This window comes from Mchenga conophoros, linkage group LG15 (genome assembly GCF_057382185.1).
Source record: "Mchenga conophoros isolate Kocher_MC1m ecotype Shallow Benthic linkage group LG15, M_conophoros_male_GT1.1, whole genome shotgun sequence".
NCBI lineage: Eukaryota > Metazoa > Chordata > Actinopteri > Cichliformes > Cichlidae > Mchenga > Mchenga conophoros.
The window spans coordinates 34,442,693-34,462,802 of NC_140540.1; the positions used below are offsets into that span (position 1 = coordinate 34,442,693).

The 20,110-nt window shown below is 41.3% G+C and overlaps 1 protein-coding gene across 3 annotated transcripts in view; it reads right to left on the bottom strand.

Annotated features, from left to right (window-relative positions):
- Positions 1-20,110, bottom strand: part of large1 (LARGE xylosyl- and glucuronyltransferase 1) — a 69,251-nt gene that overhangs the window by 35,981 nt on the left and 13,160 nt on the right. For 2 of the 3 annotated variants that reach the window (XM_085247090.1, XM_085247091.1), the window contains exons 2-4: positions 14,935-15,121; positions 11,281-11,579; positions 4,553-4,635 (exon numbers count right to left, since the gene is read on the bottom strand). In XM_085247090.1, the coding sequence (XP_085103216.1) occupies positions 4,553-4,635; positions 11,281-11,579; positions 14,935-15,040 (488 nt within the window). In that variant the 5' untranslated portion in view covers positions 15,041-15,121. The remainder of the gene's footprint in view (positions 1-4,552; positions 4,636-11,280; positions 11,580-14,934; positions 15,122-20,110) is intronic. The other variant, XM_085247092.1, reaches the window with a different exon arrangement.

The following is a 20,110-nucleotide window of genomic DNA, read 5'->3' on the forward strand; positions in this document are numbered from 1 at the left end:
TAGTTCTGCTGGGGGTTTCTTCCTGTTAAAAGGGAGTTTTTCCTTCCCACTGTCGCCAAAGTCCTTGCTCATAGGGGGTCATATGATTGTTGGGTTTTTCTCTGTATGTATTATTGTAGGGTCTACCTTAAAATACAAAGGATCTTGAGGTGACTGTTGTTGGTGATTTGGCGCTGTATAAATAAAATTGAATTGAAATTAAATCAATACCAATCCTATCACTATGGGACTTGGTACTGCCTTGTATCAGGAGCAGGAGGGTCAGATAAGAGTCACAGCATATGCTAGCAGGGTTTTGTGTAAGCGTGAGTCTCATTACCATGCCCACAAATTAGAGTTTTTAGCCCGAAAGTGGGCAGTTACGAAAAAACTTTGTGATTACCTTTATGGTAGCCAGTTCAGTGACAGTAGTCCTTTAATACACTCAACAAAAATATAAACGCAACACCTTTGTTACTGCTCCCATTCCCCATGGGATGGACGTAGAGACCTAAAATTCATTCCAGATACACAATATAACCATCCCTCCCAAACAGTGGTCACAAATCAGTCCAAATGTGTGGTAGTGGGCACATCTGCTATATTGAGATAATCCATCCCACCTCACAGGTGTGCCACATCAGGATGCTGATCTGACATCATGAGTAGTGCACAGGTGTACCTCAGACTGCCCACAACAAAAGGCCACCCTGGAATGTGCAGTTTTTTGCGCTATTGGGGGTCTGGGGACCCAGAACCGGTCAGTATCTGGTGTGACCACCATTTGCCTCATGCAGTGCAACACATCGTCGCGTGGAGTCTATCAGATTGTCAATTGTGGCCTGTGGAATGTTGGTCCACTCCACTTCAATGGCTGTGCGAGGTTGTTGGATATTCGTGGGAACTGGTACACGCTGTCGTATACGCCGGTCAAGCACATCCCAAACATGCTCAATGGGTGACATGTCCGGTGAGTATGCTGGCCATGCAAGAACTGGAACATTCTCAGCTGCCGTCTGCCCTGAACAATGTGAACCATGATTCATCCGTGAAGCGCACACCTCTCCAACGTGCCAGACGCCATCGAATGTGAGCATTTGCCCACACAAGTCTGTTACGGCGACGAGCTGGAGTCAGGTCAAGACCCCGATGAGGACGACGGGCATGCAGTTGAGCGTCCCTGAGATGGTTTCTGACAGTTTGTGCAGAAATTGTTTGGTTGTGCAAACCAATTGTTCCAGCAGCTGTCTGGGTGGCTGGTCTCAGACGATCTTGGAGGTGAACCTGCTGGATGTGGAGGTCCTGGGCTGGTGTGGTTACACGAGGTCTGCGGTTGTGAGGCCGGTTGGATGTGCTGCCATATTCTCTGAAACGCCTGTGGAGACGGCTTATGGTTGAGAAATGAACATTCAATGCACGGGCGACAGATCTGGTTGACATTCCTGCTGTCAGCATGCCAATTGCACGCTCCCTCATTGCTTGTGGCATCTGTGGCATTTTGCTGTGAGACAAAACTGCACATTCCAGGGTGGCCTTTTGTTGTGGGCAGTCTGAGGTACACCTGTGCACTACTCATGATGTCAGATCAGCATCCTGATGTGGCACACCTGTGAGGTGGGATGGATTATCTCAATATAGCAGATGTGCCCACTACCACACATTTGGACTGATTTGTGACCACTGTTTGGGAGGGATGGTTATATTGTGTATCTGGGATGAATTTTAGGTCTCTACGTCCATCCCATGGGGAATGGGAGCAGTAACAAAGGTGTTGCGTTTATATTTTTGTTGAGTGTATATGCAGTGAGCTATCGTTGGCTAGCAGCACTTTCTATGTTTAACTTTTAGCTTCAGTGCAGAGCTGGAAAGCTGAATTCTGATGCAGATGGTCTTTCAATGTGACCACATCGAAAACTGCTCAATGACACTGTTTCACAAAAAAGAGCAGGAACGTACATTCAGTGAACAGTGGTTCACTGAAACAGATCTGTCTGGTCAAGGAATCACAGTTGGCCCAGATGTGGTACCAGCTATCTGTGAGAAGCATCTCCTTGGCTGTAATCCAAGTGAAAACACAGACGTGGAGTGTGCGTTCACCCTAGTACACTCAGCCTTGTCTGTAGCTGCTATACCAGATGAGTTTGTAAATGAAGATCAGTGTGATGATTTACTAGTTATTCCCCACATGCCAGTAAAGCAGCTAAGAGCCAATCAACAAGCTGACCCATGTTTGAGGGAAACCATAGCTCAACTTGAGACTGGGAACAAGGTTTAACCCAACTTTAGAAAGCAAGTGCCTGATATCCCCTTGCTAATTAGACAATTCAGTCTTCTTGAGCTACACAATCAAATACTGTATCGGACACATCAAGTTGTTGATTCTGTAACCTGACACACTGTTCTTCCGGAACAGTTTCGAGATGCAGTCCTCCAGAGTCTCCATGATGATATGGGAGGCTTACGCATTGTACATACTCTCAACCTCGGTGAGAACAAGATTTTACTGGCCAAGCAGATGTTGAGGGAAAGATTTTGAGAGAAAAGATTAAAACCTGTTAACACTGTGTTCTGAGAAAGTTCCTTCCTGAAAGCGCTGCTCCTTTGAGCCTATCATGTTCAAAGGACCAAAAGAGCCTGAGTAATATTAAGGACATTTTTGTACTTACAGACCAGTTTATTAAGTAAGCCATTGCAATCCCAACACCAAACCAGAAAGCTCAAACAGCCAATTGTCTGTGGGGTAATTTCATTGTCCGCTATGGGATTCTTGAACATTTGCACAGTAACCAAGGGCCTGACTTTGAATCACACATCATCAAAGAACTTTGCAAAATCATGGGTGTTCACAAAATACATACCACACCCTACCACCCTACCAGTGGAAACACTGTGGACTGTTTTAATAGGACTTTGCTGAACATGTTTGGCACATTGGAAAACAAAGGCAAATCACAGTGGCATAGCTATTCGAAACTGTCGGTCCATCCGTACAATTGTACAAAGAATGATGTAACAGGATTCTCATCTTATGAATTAATGTGTGGTTGTCAAACCAGATTGTCTGTTTTAGTGCATGCTGTCTGCCTGAGAGGGAAATATAAACTTGCTGAGTGGGAGTCAGATGTTTATGTTGCGGTAAAACAAGATAGAGATCTCCCAATTTACACCATAAAACCTGAGAACAAAGAAGCTTCTTGGCGAACTGTTCATCAAGTTCTCTTACTCCCGTGTGGCTTCATCACACCAACTGGGGAGAAGCCTGTTACGACAAAATTCAAGCACAAGCCAATAACGCGGTTATCAGCTAAATAGTATGATGAGACTGAGCCTTCTGAGACAGAGGAGGATACCATCCGGCCTCATGAGAGGCTTCCCAAAGAAACCACCCAATTCACCACAATATATGAGGTTCCTAAATCATACTTTGATAGAGCTGATAGTGAGATAGTGCAGCCAAGTTTAACTGAAGACTGCTTAGGCGTCGATGACACAGTGATCAGAGAAAACTTGTTTCATGATAATCCAGAGACCACTGTAGAGTGAAAAACACTTGACTGCTGATGCTCCCGAAAATGAAAGTGACTTAGCAGACATGTCCACTTTCTAGGGAGACGTTCTCCGAAGTGGAGAAGACTCTAACATTGACCCTAAGGCCATTAACAACAAAGATTCACAGCAAAGTGTGGAAGGTTAAAAAAAATGGACACTATTAGGCATTCAGTCAGAAGCAGACTTCAACCAGAAAGACTGCAGCACACCCACTTGGGAAACCCACTGATATCTATTGTGCAATATTTATTCCAAGGCTTAAGCTTAGCTTAGCTTAACAGAGCAAAGTTTCAAAAACTCACCAGGGGCTATTCCCTCAAGTGGTGAAGTCACAGCCATTTCTGATGCAAAGTGACTTGCATTACTTTAGGAGAACAAAACTAACTCTGGTTTCATGACTGGTGAAATGTAGAAACATTTTGAACTTGTCATTTGTACAATACAATAAAAACAGAACTTGAATTTAAAACTAATTTTGTTCATGCTTCATTCCTCAAGCAGAAATGTTTATAGATATTTGTCAGTTAACTATGGTTAATGTGCATTTGAAGTAACTCTGACCTCGCTCTTAGGTCAGATTTTTTGATTTGGAGATCAAAGGACTCAAAGTCCCCAGAGAACTTCGAATTTTAGACCTTCTGGAAATCCACAGAAGGAGAATGATCTTCCATTGCAATGGATGTCGTGCCACAGCCCATATGGAACTCAATCTTGCAGTCCGATTGCCTGAATTGGGTTAGGGTTAGGACAAACTGTGCAAACCGTACATCAATCGTTAGACCGATTTCACACCAATAAACTGCTGAGATCACCTGACAGGCCTGAACTGGATAACACTGATAACTAAAAGGCCCGGGTCTTACTTTGGTATCTAGTCTACTCTATCAGAATACATCAATTTGTTGGAAAACATTATTATAAACTAATCAGTGTGTATATATGAGTACACAAAAAGAAAAAGAAAAAAAGATTTATACTCCACCAAGTCTGTTATTTTAAGAGAAGGAGAAAAGATTTGCTGTACCTGTGGAAGAGGACAGATTTAACCAGCGTCACCACATCTCGACTTGCGTTGTAACCTGCACATACAATGGCCACATGGATGGTCTGAGGAGAAAATGACAAAGCGATTAAGAAGGAGAGATGTGCACAGCACAAGGAACAAAGTATAACTGTGAATTGGCTTAGTAAAAGAAAAAGAAAACAGTGATTGTGTGTTGGAGCATTCATTAACTCATTCCACCTCAATCCAAAGGGCAATTATAGTAACTGTCAAACAAAAGTTCTCAAACGTGTATAAAACTCAACTGTAAGATGAAGCTTTGTAAAATCGAATGAATTTTTAATGAGAAGATTGAGGAAATAGATTTGATAATACTTTTATGATACTATACTATATACTCATATGATAATATCTTCATACATTTAGAGCAGATATTCTAATAATTCTCAAATATATGTTGATTTCACAACATATAGTTGAACAGATGGCTGGAAGTTCTCCTTTATGATATTTTGGTAGACGGCAGAATTCATGGTTCCATTTACCACAGCAAGTCTTCCAGGCTCTGCAAAAGCAAAACAGCCTCAGACCTTCACACTACCACCCCCATATTTTACTGTTGCTATGACACTCCTTTTCTGAAATGCTGTATCACTTTTATGCCAGATGTAATGGGACACACAACTTCCAAAAAGTTCAATTTTTGTCTCATCAGTTTATATTTTCACAAGAATCTTGGGGTTCATCAAGATGTTTTCTGGCAAAACTTAGATGAGCCTTTATGCTCCTTTTGCTCAGCAGGGGGTTTCATGTTGGAACTTTGCCATGCAGGCCATTTTTGTCCAGTCTCTTTTTTATGGTGGAGTCATGAACATTGACCTTAATTGAGGCAATTGAGGCCTGCAGTTCTTTCAATGTTGTTCTGGCTCTTTTGCGACCTCTTGGATAAGTCGTCTCTTGGATGAGTGGGGTAATTTTGGTTGGCTGGCCACTCCTGGGAAGGTCTTTACATCGCAATAAAAAGCCCATTGAAACAACTGCTGCTGTGATTTGGTGCTATATAAGTAAAATTAGAATCAGAATCAATCAGAATCAGCATACATTATTAATCCCTAAGGAAATTGTATGGTTATGGTTGCTCCCTGTAATGGCCAAACCCGTGGCCACACTCTAAAGTCGGTAACTTTTGTATTTTCATTCTTCATTTGAACATAGTAATGAAGAAGACATTTTAGTTGCCAATAACTTCATTGATTGGTTTGGATACATTTGTTCTATTTGTAAGCGCGCACATTTAGTTTACTTATGTATTCATACTACTTCATTTCTTTGCTTTCTGACTAACCTTTGTCTTTTTATTTCTTACCTGCCATCATCCCTGGGAGTTGCTGGACAAAAGATGGTAGCTAGGGTTTGAAACCATTAAATATGAAGGAAGATAATTGGACCACACCACCACTTCCTGCTGAAGGGGGGAATGTGTGTTTTCTTTACTTTAAAAACAAAGTATTTGTATTTAATTAAATATTTGAGTTTAGGGTTTAATGGTTTTTTTTGATTTTCTTCTTTAGTGTTTAGTTTATTAACAAACTAGATTGTACTGCATCGGTTGTGATTTATGATTGTGTTTTGTTTGTTACCCCTCATGTGTCACAATGGTCTGATCAGCCATTATACAGTGGGGCAAAAAAGTATTTAGTCAGCCACCGATTGTGCAAGTTCCCCCACCTAAAATGATGACAGAGGTCAGTAATTTGCACCAGAGGTACACTTCAACTGTGAGAGACAGAATGTGAAAAAAAAAAAAATCCATGAATCCACATGGTAGGATTTGTAAAGAATTTATTCGTAAATCTGGGTGGAAAATAAGTATTTGGTCAATAACAAAAATACAACTCAATACTTTGTAACATAACCTTTGTTGGCAATAACAGAGGTCAAACGTTTACTATAGGTCTTTACCAGGTTTTCACACATAGTAGCTGGTATTTTGGCCCATTCCTCCATGCAGATCTTCTCGAGAGCAGTGATGTTTTGGGGCTGTCGCCGAGCAACACGGACTTTCAACTCCCGCCACAGATTTTCTATGGGGTTGAGGTCTGGAGACTGGCTAGGCCACTCCAGGACTTTCAAATGCTTCTTACGGAGCCACTCCTTTGTTGCCCGGGCGGTGTGTTTTGGATCATTGTCATGTTGGAAGACCCAGCCTCGTTTCATCTTCAAAGTTCTCACTGATGGAAGGAGGTTTTGGCTCAAAATCTCACGATACATGGCCCCATTCATTCTGTCCTTAACACGGATCAGTCGTCCTGTCCCCTTGGCAGAAAAACAGCCCCATAGCATGATGTTTCCACCCCCATGCTTCACAGTAGGTATGGTGTTCTTGGGATGCAACTCAGTATTCTTCTTCCTCCAAACACGACGAGTTGAGTTTATACCAAAAAGTTCTACTTTGGTTTCATCTGACCACATGACATTCTCCCAATCCTCTGCTGTATCATCCATGTGCTCTCTGGCAAACTTCAGACGGGCCTGGACATGCACTGGCTTCAGCAGCGGAACACGTCTGGCACTGCGGGATTTGATTCCCTGCCGTTGTAGTGTGTTACTGATGGTGACCTTTGTTACTTTGGTCCCAGCTCTCTGCAGGTCATTCACCAGGTCCCCCCGTGTGGTTCTGGGATCTTTGCTCACCGTTCTCATGATCATTTTGACCCCACGGGATGAGATCTTGCGTGGAGCCCCAGATCGAGGGAGATTATCAGTGGTCTTGTATGTCTTCCATTTTCTGATGATTGCTCCCACAGTTGATTTTTTCACACCAAGCTGCTTGCCTATTGTAGATTCACTCTTCCCAGTCTGGTGCAGGTCTACAATACTTTTCCTGGTGTCCTTCGAAAGCTCTTTGGTCTTGGCCATGGCGGAGTTTGGAGTCTGACTGTTTGAGGCTGTGGACAGGTGTCTTTTATACAGATGATGAGTTCAAACAGGTGCCATTCATACAGGTAACGAGTGGGGGACAGAAAAGCTTCTTACAGAAGACGTTACAGGTCTGTGAGAGCCAGAGATTTTCCTTGTTTGAGGTGACCAAATACTTATTTTCCACCCTGATTTACGAATAAATTCTTTACAAATCCTACCATGTGGATTCATGGATTTTTTTTTCACATTCTGTCTCTCACAGTTGAAGTGTACCTCTGGTGCAAATTACTGACCTCTGTCATCATTTTAAGTGGGGGAACTTGCACAATCGGTGGCTGACTAAATACTTTTTTGCCCCACTGTATATACCCTTGTATGTCATTTCATGTTTTAGGTCAATTATGTATGTTTGAGCAGTCATTTGGTTTGTTAAGTTTGCAGTCTGTGCCTAAGTTCAGTTTTGTTTCTTTGACCTCTTTTATGAGCTCAACATTTATTAGTCTTGTAAATATAATTTTGGGGGTTAAATAAATGGAAACTATATTTTTCTAATAATTCCTGGGACGACTCCTGTTTTTTCAACTCGGTCTATCACACTCCCAGACAATAAGGACAGTAACTGAACTAAATTAAATAATACATCATATTACAGAGTTGCAAAATATAACAAATAGATCTTGTCTATATATAAATAGGTCAATTATAAATATACAGAATATTACAGAGATTAAATTGTACTCTAAACTTAAAAACTTTATTTTCACTGTAGAGGATGTGTAAATATTTGTGCTGTCAGCATTAACCTCGTTAAAATGACGTTACCGTTAGCGTTGTTAACGCGTTGACCCTGTGCAGCCCCACGCACAGAGTGATCCGCGTTAACTCGCTAAAGGAGATTTGCCGCGTTAATGCAGTTATTGTATTAACGTCATTTTAACGAGATTAACGCTGACAGCACTAGTAAATATTAAGGGTGTAACTATTAAACTGTACAGTGCATTAGATGGAGGAGTTGTACAGAGAAATAAGCATTGTCTGAGAAATGTTAAAAGACTAGCTGCCCCAGAAAATAGAAACGACTCTGGCCCTTCCTGCACAGTGTAGTGGTCTCTTTAATCCAATCCAGTTTATTATCACCGAGGTATTTATAGTCCTACACAATGTTCACATCAACTGCATGGACTGAAACAGAGTCGCAGTTTTCCTGGTCCTGCTAACATCCACAATTGGTCCTTTGTGGTGTCCCTGTGTTGCTGATCACCTTGCCATACACAAATGTTGAAGACGCACATATTGTGGTCATTCATTTAGGTAATTAACAATCCTGGACACAAAAGAGGCATCCACCTGCATCGCTATCGGCTTATCACCCAAGAGGGTTGGTCTGATAGTTCTGAATGGACTGGAAAAGGGGATCCTGATGTGACCTGACAGTAGGTCGAGCTGGTCAAAGACGAGTCTTTCCAGGGTCTTCATGATTTGGGATGTCAGAGCCAAAGGTCTGTAACCCTGGGGGCCACTGGGACATGGTGTCTGTGGTACCGGAATGATGTCTTCCACAGCACCAGGATCCTCTGCCGACTCTGACTCATTTATGAAAGACTCCACAACACTGGAGGGCACAGGCCTTGAGGACACGAGGACTCACCCCGTCTGGTCCAACAGACTTGTCTAAGGGGAGTCTTCTCATTTGTCTCTGAACCTGGCTGAAAGTAATACCTGGGGGAGGGGTGTCAGGACTTTTACAGGAAGCTATGGTGCAATGTGTAGAGAGAGTGGCGTGGCTGTGGATCGCAGGCTGACTACAGGTAAGTCAGTAGGGGAGTGAGCATTCACTGCAGTGTTGAATCTGTTGAAGAACACATTCAGCTCGTTGGCTCTGTCCTCATTGTCCCCAGCTCCTCTGCTGTTGGATGGGCCTGAATTAGGTGATTCATGCCATGTCACGCCTCTCTCATGCTGTTCTGCTGGAGTTTCCACTCCAGCTTTCTCCTGGAGTCGTCCTTACCCTCTATGGCTACGTTCACACTGCAGGCGAAAGCGCATCAAATCCGATTTTTTGACCCTATGCGACCCATATCCGATCATGCTATGACAGTGTGAACGGCGCAAATCCGATATTTTCAAATCCGATCTGGGTCACTTTCGTATGTGGTACTGAATCCGATACATATCCGATGTTTTAGAAAGCGACTGCTGTTTGAACGGTCAAGTCGCATTAAATCCGCCTTTTACGTCACCGACACAAGACTGAAGCCAATTATCAGCGCCAGAGAAGCGCCCGAGAAGACATCGCGAACGCTTCCTGGCCATCCAGTGTGGATGTCAGTGAAACTGTTGGGAAGACAACGTAAACATTTTATTTGTACTGTATAATCTGCAGATTCTGACAGAAATCTACAGCTATCCTTTGAAGCACCGCTCCTCTCTTAAACGGCAATAAGGATCATTATTAGGTTATTTACATTATTATGTAAATAACAAAATAACTTAAAGCAAAAATTGGGAAACGTGAAGACCGAAGTCTTTATATTAAGGGCCATCAGTCAAACAATACTGTTGCTCTGGGTCTAAACAGAGCGCGTTGTGTGTGACATCTTCTTTTGCGCATGCGGGCCGCTTTGAGCGTTCACACTAGAGAGCGTTTGCTGTCGCATTTCATTTGTAGTGTGAACGAGCAGACAAAAAAAATCGGATTTGATCAAAAAATCGGAATTGAGCATTAAGACCTGCAGTGTGAACGTAGCCTATGACCTTGTCCTTCAGTAGTGCCTGAACCATTCTCACCTCTGTTGCCCATTCTGAAAGTCCTCTTCTTGTCATTGAGGTGAGCTTTTATGATTTGAAGCCTATTTTTTAGCAATATCTTATTTAGCAGTTTAGTAGAGAATATAAATAAAAAAATTAATTAAAAACAGTTCAAACAAGAAACAGACAAATATGTCGGCTGCCAGACCATGAGAAAGTTCAACAAGAAGAAAAGGTACAGAAACAGAGGTTATAGTCACAGTAGGAACCCTCGGATAAACAAATGAATTAGCAAATCACTCTACAGAAAAAGCTGACATAAAATGAGTTGACATAAAGTGCTCTTATAAGCGCAGATTGATGTTACACTCAGCCAATAAAGGCCACCACATCCTCCCAAATTTGTCTCTAGTACCAACTGTATTTAGTTGAAGCTTTTTCAGTTGTAGAACAGACATCTCATTGAGCCAGTGTTCAAAACTTGGTTGGGTAGCTGACTTCCAAGTCAGTAGGATGAGTTTATTTGCCACCTCCATCCCAAGGTGCACAGCCATCTGAATATAGAGCGCCAGCTGATGTGACTCGGAGGAGCATCTAAATATTGCCAGATTTTGATTTGCAATGTTATTGCAATGTTACAGAAAAATTATCCAGAAAACCACTGAAACACTGCAGACCAGAATGCGGTTAAGAGTGGGGCAAAACCAGAATAGGTGGGCAAAAGACCCCTCACCCAATTGGCTTCTGTCACATACAAAGGATATTGAGGGAAATATGTGATTCAGCATAACTGATTTGAGGGCTCTTGAATCTGTGGATCACAGTACGTTATGATTCATGGCAGGACACTGATACTGTGTCAAACACAACATGGATATATTAAAGCTTACATTACCAAGCCACGTCACAGAGTCATATCTCGTTGAGGAGGCCAGCAATTAACTAGAAGAGTAGGCTAAAATATGCCTAAAGGCATCCTGTAGAAGCAGAAACTTTGAATGGTCTATTGTGGGTAGAACACTGTAGTATTAGAAAACCTGCTTGTGGAACCTGCTAGGACAAAATTAAACATATCTCACCTCGCACTTATCCACCACTGGGTGTCGGACACAGTCTGAGCTATTACCCACTGTAACAGCTTTCTGGCTCTCATTGTCACCTGTGCCTTCCTCTGAATGTGTTCGGCTTTGGTTGCCACGGTGATTATTGCTCGGAAGCTGTGCAGATGGGCTCCTAGGTGGACGGCTAAGTTCTCGGCGCAGCGCCCGGTTCTCTTCCTCCACCACCCGAACCCGCAACTCTAAGGCCTGTCGTTCACCGGCTCCGCCCACCGGGGTGGATGACAGGGCTTCCAATGGAGAAAGAGGGAGGGGCTTCACTGTGGAATTATAACAGGGAGAAACTGATTTAACATGATTAAGAACATCAGTGTCAGTGGCCAATATATATGAAGTTGAATACTAATAGAAAAACCCACACTGACCAGCCCCAGTGTGGGTTTTCTATACAGAGAAACCACTGATATGAAACGTCACTGCACAAAAACAAATCTAAATTGAAGCAGGTAAGTAGCTTGTCCAAAAAGAGGTGCGTCAAGTGTATAAGGCTAGAGCTACAGCTATTATTTATTCCTATCCATGGCTCATACCCATGGACACATCTTATTAATCTGGAATGGTACAACAGAAACATATAGTGCTGTGCTGCATAGTGCAGTTTTAGGCTTGATTCAGGAGTGGTACGACCATCTTCATTCTTCAGCACAACCTGAACTTTGTTGGAAAACTTTCTTTCATTTCTGAGGATTTTTTATGAGTCTGTGTGGCCAGTACCATTCTCTATGCTGTTGCTCGCTGGAGCAGCTGGTTGAGGCTCTCAGACGCCAAAAGACTCAATACACTGAACCTCAAGACCAGTAATGCTGTGGGGATGGAGCTCCCTTAAGGTGGTGTCAGAGGGGCGGATGTTGTCCAAGACAAGGACAATGCTGGACAATACCTCCCACCCACTCCATTACCTGGTGGCCAGTCACAGGAGCATGTTCAGTGAGAGACTGAGATTACCCATAATGCACCACTGAACAACACAGGAAATCATTCCTCGCTGTGGCCATCTCCCTGTACAACTCCTCCATCTAATGTACAATACCGTAGTTAGCTGCACCCTTTTGCACATCCTCTACAGTGAAAACAACAAATAACAAAGTTTTTCAGGTTAAATTACAATGTCGGTCACAAATAGTTCTCCAGGCTTCTTTTAAAGCTCTTCTTTGGATGTTTCTGTCTTTTCTTCCATTCTCTGTCAAGATGATCCCACACTGCTTCAACAATGTTGAAGTCTGCATTCTCAGGAGGCCAGTGAGCAGCAGATCAAATTATAAATGGTTTTAAGTGCACATTCAGACCTGTGAGACTCATTTAGAAATCAGACATTGAGCCATGGCTCTGTGCTACATGAAGACATTACTGCATCTCTGCCAGTCAAGGGCACTTTGTATATAGTTTATTAATTAATAACTGACATATGAAATGTTCTCACAGGCCACATTGTATCGCGTGCCAGATGTGGCCCATGGGCTGCATTTTTGACACCCCTGTCTTAATATTTTTTCCCCCAATTTGTATATTTATACATTTTATATTTTTGAATACTGTTCATATGTAGTGCTGTAGAAACTGCCCCCCCCCCTTTCCCCACATGTCTGCACTGAGTAGGAGATCCTCTTTATCTCATTGTACATCTGTATAGTCACAATAAAAGGCATTCGACTTCTAATATGATTAACTTCCCAGAATGGAATTGTAAAGGAATGAAATACTTGGAACATATATTTATTATATTATATATTATTCTTATTATATATATTTATTCCATCTCACAAAATAGATATACAGTATGTGATTAACAAGATTAGATTTTTAGAATAACAACAAATTAAATCTATAGTAAAAAAGAAATTTAAACCTAATAAAGTTGAATTACAAACATTAGTCAGTTTAGGATTTCAGCTTAGACCAAAACTTCTGGTCTCAGATTTGCTTAAAAACCTTTAAAAATTGATTAGAAATCTATTTATTTTAAAAACTTTTTAGGGGCTTCTTTACAGTTTACTTTATTTCTATGGCGTGTTACATTTTCCTTTTAAATTGCTTACCACTACTTGTTTTGTCTTATTACATTTTGCTTATCAGCTTAAGAGTCACCTGTGAAGAATTGTACCAACCTGCATAAAAGCGTCTTTACAAATAAACATTGATGTATGTAAAACATGATGTATGTAAGACATTTTAAAGAGCCACATAACTGCTGGATTCATGCTTTGTTCACAAACCAGTTCAAATGGGATCAGTCCAAGGATCATAGTTTCAAAATGTATAAAACGCATTGCTTTGGCAATATTATGAATATGATCAAGCCAATAAAACAAATAAAATGAACTGAACTGAGAGGTAGTGATAGAGTCAAAATGTAAAACTGAATTTGAGCCAGTAGTAGCACATCGGTCCTGTCTCACACATCCAGGCTTAACCTGCAGCCAGGCCCTGTCACAGCTTATCACACTCCCAGGAACTGCATCCCACCACCAGGAATTACTGCCAAATCTAATAATTACTTTGCAGACCTTGGTGACTATTCCATTATGGGAGTGTATACACATATACGCTCTCCAGTGACTGTGACCCCAAGTCAAAATTGCCAATTTAATCATAATTAATAATGGCACTACTGCAGCATTTCAATCCTGTGAGTCAAAGTGATTAAAATGGCTCCAAGAACTTTTGGACATTATTGTCTGGAGGAAGTAATCAACTTTAGACAGGCCTCAGTAATTCATTAACATACCACCTCAGGAAGAAAGTTGGGAGAGAAAGGTCACTTTGTCTACAGGAAATTTGTATCTTCACACTTTCTGGGATAAGCCTCGGGCTTTAATATTAAGGCATGACATGCACTGAAAAGTATGACAGTACTGTTCCTTATTTTAATCCCAGCAACCTAAACTTTTATCTTTACTATGGATGGCTGTAGCTAAGGGGGTAGAGCAGGTTGGTGGTTTGATCCCTGGCTGCTCCAGTCTTCATGCCAAATATCCTTGGGCAAGACACTAACCTAGAGTTGCCCTATGATGCATTAAATGTATGTGACTGTTCGATAGAAAAAAATATAGAAACACTGCTTGTATAAATGGGCGAATGAGGCAAGTCGTATAAAAGCAATTTAAGTGCTCAGATTAGAAAAGGACTATATGAGAACCAGTCCAGCATTTTGTTAACATTTAATCAGCTCAAACAGATTTTTCAAAATAGGTAATATTTATCTGTAATATTTAAAAACTTAACGATGTGTTAAATTTAGAAAAGAATAAAGTCAAAAATAAAATGTTGAAAAAAAAACAACCTTTTATCATGAATTTTTTTAATTTTAAAACAGTTAGAACAGGAGAAAGTTTCCCAGTCTTGCATCACTTTTTTTAAAAATCCTGTCCTGTCTGGTAGCTTTTGCAATCAGAATTATGATCTGAATGTGATAATGTACCAAACACAGTTTGCTTTTCCAAGAAGAACTCTATAGGCTCTTCTTGTTCTTGTTTTATGTGTTTATGTATTCATTTCTAATTAGTGTTTTCATTATTGTTAGACTGTTTCAAAATGGTCAAAAAACCCCCACAGAAACCTAAATAATTTAAAGCCATAAAAGTTGCAAACAACTGTGCCAATACTTATTGTCCTTACCTTGAAAGCTCCCGACTGACAGGTAAAGCCACGTAAGTGCTGGGATGAAGAGCAGGGCGAGGGAGGCCACCAGGAACTTCCGGCGCCCGCGACACATTCCCAGCATCCTCTGGACCAAAGCAGATAGAAAGAGAGGTAAAGTGACCTCTATGTAGGTAGGAGCTGCTGTCCAGGCTGAGTCATAGCACTGAGGGAGAGGAGAGACCAGGACAAAAAAAAAAAAAAAAGAGGTTAGAGAAGAAGCACACATTTCACAGTCTACATAGATTGATTATTATAATGATTATTTTTTGATTCCTGACGCTGATGATGTTTGAGCAGGTTTACTCATTCAGCTTCAGAAGAAGGTGACATACGCGACAACTAAGGAATTTCTAGATAACATGGACTCTTGGAGAAGATGGGACACCCTAAAAGCCATGCAATCTGCTCCGTTAGAATTTCATCCAAGTGTGTATGATACACAAATGCCACTTGGTGGAGATGTGACATCTGCATACTAAATTTTAAATGAGCGAAGAATGCGTGGTGGCCTGTCACTTTCCTCCTTACATGCTGCAACGTTTACTTACAGCACCAAAGCTATATTGTGTAGGATGAGGAACAGGTAAAAATCTGGGTTAGAATACCCAACCTGTTCCCAAGCAAACAAATGGTTCTGACCAAGCCTGCAGTATATGACTGCCTGAGAGTAGAAGTCAATCATGACAATAATTGGCAATGAAATGTATCATTGCCTTGTTAGGAAGCACAGGTTGTGCAAGTGGCTAACATTTCTACTTTCAATTCAGTTTGGTTCAATTCAATTTATAGCACTACATAATAAAGTGAAAACTGCATCCATTTATTGTATACAATTGCAAATGTCAGATCCAAACATTTAGCTGTTTAGCTGAATATTTTTTGAAAGACAAAACAACACAAAACAAGTTAAAATAAAAAACATCAGACAAAATTATTCAGTCAAACTGTTCATCTAAAACTTAAATCACACCTTCAGAAATGAAGTCTGACAACTTTCATGTTATTAAATATCACATAACACATCAGGCAGTCACACACTATGTGGCTTTATGACCTAAAGCAATTTACCACAGTCTGTCCATAACGAACATCGTGTTCAAACATAAGTGTCCATAAGTGCACGTGCCACCAGGACTTGGCTTCATCAGGTGATGGCCACCAGCTCGCACTGGAACTATTCGGGGAAGAGTTTGAAGCGATGGGAATGAGAATCAGCACCTCCAAATCTGAGGCCATTGTCCTCAGCCGGAAGTGGGCGGAGTGCAAGCTCTGGGTCAGGGACAAGTTCCAGCCCCAAGTGGAGGAGTTTAAGTATCTCAGAGTCTTTTTCACAAGTGACAGGAGAAGGGAGCAGGATATTGATAGATGTATTGGTCCTGCGGCTGCAGTAAGGCAGATGCTGTACCGTGGTGAAGAGGAGAGAGCTGAGTGTAAAAGCGCTCAAATTACCGGTCGATCCTCTTCCCTACCCTCACCTATTGTTACAAGCTGTGGGTAGTGAACGAAGGAACGAGACTGTGGATACAAGCGGCAGAAATGGTCTTCCTCCGAAGGGTGGCTGGTCTCTCCCTTAGAGATAGGGTCAGAAGTTTAGCCATCCATGAGGGGCTCTGAGTAGAGGCGCTGCTCCTCCACATCGAAAGGAGATCGTTGAGGGGGTTCGGGCATCTGATAAGGATGCCCCCAGGGCGGCTCCTGGGTGAGGTATTCCAGGCATGTCCCACTGGTAGGAGGCCCCGGGGCAGACCCAGGACACGCAGGAGGGATTATATCTCTCGGCTGGCCTGGGAACGCCTTGGTGTTCCCCTGGACAAGCTAGAGGAGGTGGCTGGGAAGAGGGTACACTAGGTTTCTCTGCTTAGGCTGCTGGCCCCAAGACCCGGTCCAGATAAGCGGAAGAAGATGGATGGATGGTAATTTGACATATTTTAGTTTGATGTAGAGCACAGAGGTTAGAAGTACAATTATATAATATTATTTGAAAAATCCTTTTTCCATTATAACTACATTTGTAGTTAGGGAAGCAATATAGTATCATAGTGTCACCCGGTAAAACGATGTAAAGCAGGCAGAGTTTAAAATGAAAAGTATTACCAAATCTGTTTTTTTTGTCCTTTTTCTTTTTTTTTAAACATATGGCCTGAGCAAAGTAAAGAGTGCAGAGTAAAGTGGAGTGGCTGGGGAGACTTAACCAAGTGTCTCCACAAAATTCTGACAGGCAGGCTATGAATCATTTTATTAGGTCCTTAGCATTTGACCCTTGTGTGATAATAACTCCACTAGATCCTGTAATTTACATTACAAATGCTACACTGAAGAAATTTATTACCACATCCAAGTCAGATGTCAGAGGACAGAGTGAACAAATCCAGCTATGCAGGGATCAGCCTCAGAGTCAGAACACTTTAATAATCTATAAGGAAATTATGTGGGGGAAAAGCAGGCAGAAAAAACGCATTGTTTTGAAAAAGCAGGAACACAACACTGGAGAAGGAAAATAGCATACCTCTGTATTTTCCTTCACTTACTAAGAAACAAACAGTGTCTCATTTTTATGGTGGTTTCATTTTGACAGCGAGAGAGAGAATATCAACTAAAAATCCAGAAAAAACTATTGGTTTGCATATAGTAGAGTGAAATAAGTATTTGATCTCCTACAAGAAACTGTGGCTCCAAAGGTTGGCTGTCTCCATGTGGCACACAAATTATAATCAATTAATCTATTTCAGCTACTCTTGATTGCAACTTGTATATGAGTATAAAACACACCTGCCCACAGAATCAGTTTCAAAGCAAGACTGTAGAGCTGTACGAGGCTGGAATGGGCTAGAAGACCATCAGCAAGAAGCTCTGTGAAAATATGACCACCGTTGGTACAATGGAAGACATACGAAATAACCATCAATCACCGCTGGTCTGGAGCTCCATGCAACATCTTGTTCATGGGGTGGAGATAATCTTGAGAAATGTGGTGGATCAGCTCAAAACTACACAAAAGACGCTTGGTAATGATCTGAAACCAGCTGGGTCCACAGTCACCAAGAACATCTTTGATAACATGTTACAATCTTTTGAATCATCTTGTAGGAACCACAAGGTCACCTTGGATCAAGAAATAAACAGGCCAAATTTAAGTTTTTCAGTGAACGTTAGAATGATTAAGAGAAGGCTTGGGAGAATGTGCTGTGGTCACATCAAACTAAAGCCGAGCTCTGTTGGCATGAACATCAACACTGTATTTAGAGGAAGAGAAATGCTTAATATGACCCAAAGAACTCCATCGCCACAATGAAGCACAGAGGTGGAAACAGAGACTGTGGAAACAGTCAGCACTGAACCACATTCAGCACTGGATCAGATAACTTACTTCCCCCATTGTAGATTTACAGGAAGAGACATACACTAATCAGCCACAACACTGAAACCTTGTGCTGTCTAATCACCTATGAGATCCTCAAGTCCAAAAGTACTGTATAGTGTCCTAGGCGTTTAGCACTTAGCAGATCCATGGATTCAGTGTCTTGTACAATAAGACCTCTCTGGGTCGAATTTTCCTAGCAGAGTATTGCAAAGAACCGATTAATGTCATTAAGCTCTTTTGTTTTTTCTTGTTGTGGCTAATTGATTATATGCAGCACTGACAGATAGATATGACATAGATAAGGTCAATGCTTGGGAAACCAAGTTTTGATTGATTGGCTCTTAAATTCTTTAATTCTGTGAGAAGACCAGTTTGCATTACTGCTACAATAAATTACATCTATTTCTTGTCATTATGGTTTATAGTAGAGATCCACCAATTTATCACTTTCTCAATTTGTTGACTATTTCCTAAAATGTGTTTTTAGAGAAACTTTCTCCAACACTCTCCAGCAAAAATTAAAACAACTAATAAGATCACACACGCACAGTCCCCAAAATAGATCTTGCTCTTGAAATGTAATTGGGAATAAGCCTTGATGGGGAGTTTCTCACAGTATCAGAAACTGTGACATATAAAACCTACTCTTTTTTAAGGGTGGAGTTATCACATGACTCAGCATTGTCCACTGTCTATTTTAACTGTATATTTTTTGTACTTTGTTTTGAGAAAACAGAAAAAAAAGAAATATAGAAAAAGCCTTTACACTATTATTGGAAAAAGTCATCCCGGGATCCAGCAAACAGCCCCAGACCATCACACTTCCTCCTCCATGTTTGACAGTTGATGTCACACACTGTAGAACCATCCTTTTACCTGCTCGAAGGCGTACAAAGATTATGCGTGATGAACCAGAAATTTCAAAACTTGATTCATCACTCCATAATACCTTCTTCCAGTCTTCAGTAGTCCATTGGTGTTGTTTCATGGTCCAGGCAAGCCACTTTGCCTTATTCTGACGTCTTAGCAACGGCTTTCTTGCTGCAACTCGTCCTGTCAAACCTGCAGCTCGAGGTCTTCTCTTCACAGTTGAAACTGAGATTTTCTTACTACGACCACTATTAAGTTGTGCTTAAAGCTGTTTTTTTTGTGAGCCACCTATCATACAAGCTGTTAACTCTCAGAAACTTGTCCTTTGATTTAGTTGTGGCTTTGGGTGCGCCAGACCTCTTCCTGTCAGAGCCCAAAAGGTTGAATCTATTCAACTGGACATAGCATTTTCAGTGGAAAAATGGTTCGCCACTTATCTAAGTGACTTCTTCAGTCTCAGCTGACTGTGGGTTTCCCCAACCTTATAAACAGTACCTTTGCACAGCGACTGAAACTAACCCAGTTAATGAACAATGGGCTGTGAGGTCAGTTTCTTGGTCATTAATATGTAAAATGTCATGACCATTGATCAACAACCACTGATCAAAGACCACTGATCATTGATCAATGGCCATGAGTATAATAAAATGAATAGAATTAACCTTTTGGGATTTACTTTCCTGGGTGATTGAGCATGCATCAAAATGTTTTTTCCAGATAGTGTTTTAGCTTGAAGTAACTGCGTCTGTTTCCTCTGTAAAAGCTGTGTGATTCTAAACTTTATTTCCATTAATGGGGGTAAATATTATTATTTTGATTACCAAAGGGGTGTAGTGATATGAAGTAGAAACCTAGCATATCGACATTAAGAGTCAGAACTGAAACTAACATTTGAAATCTGACTTTAAGAAGATGAACATG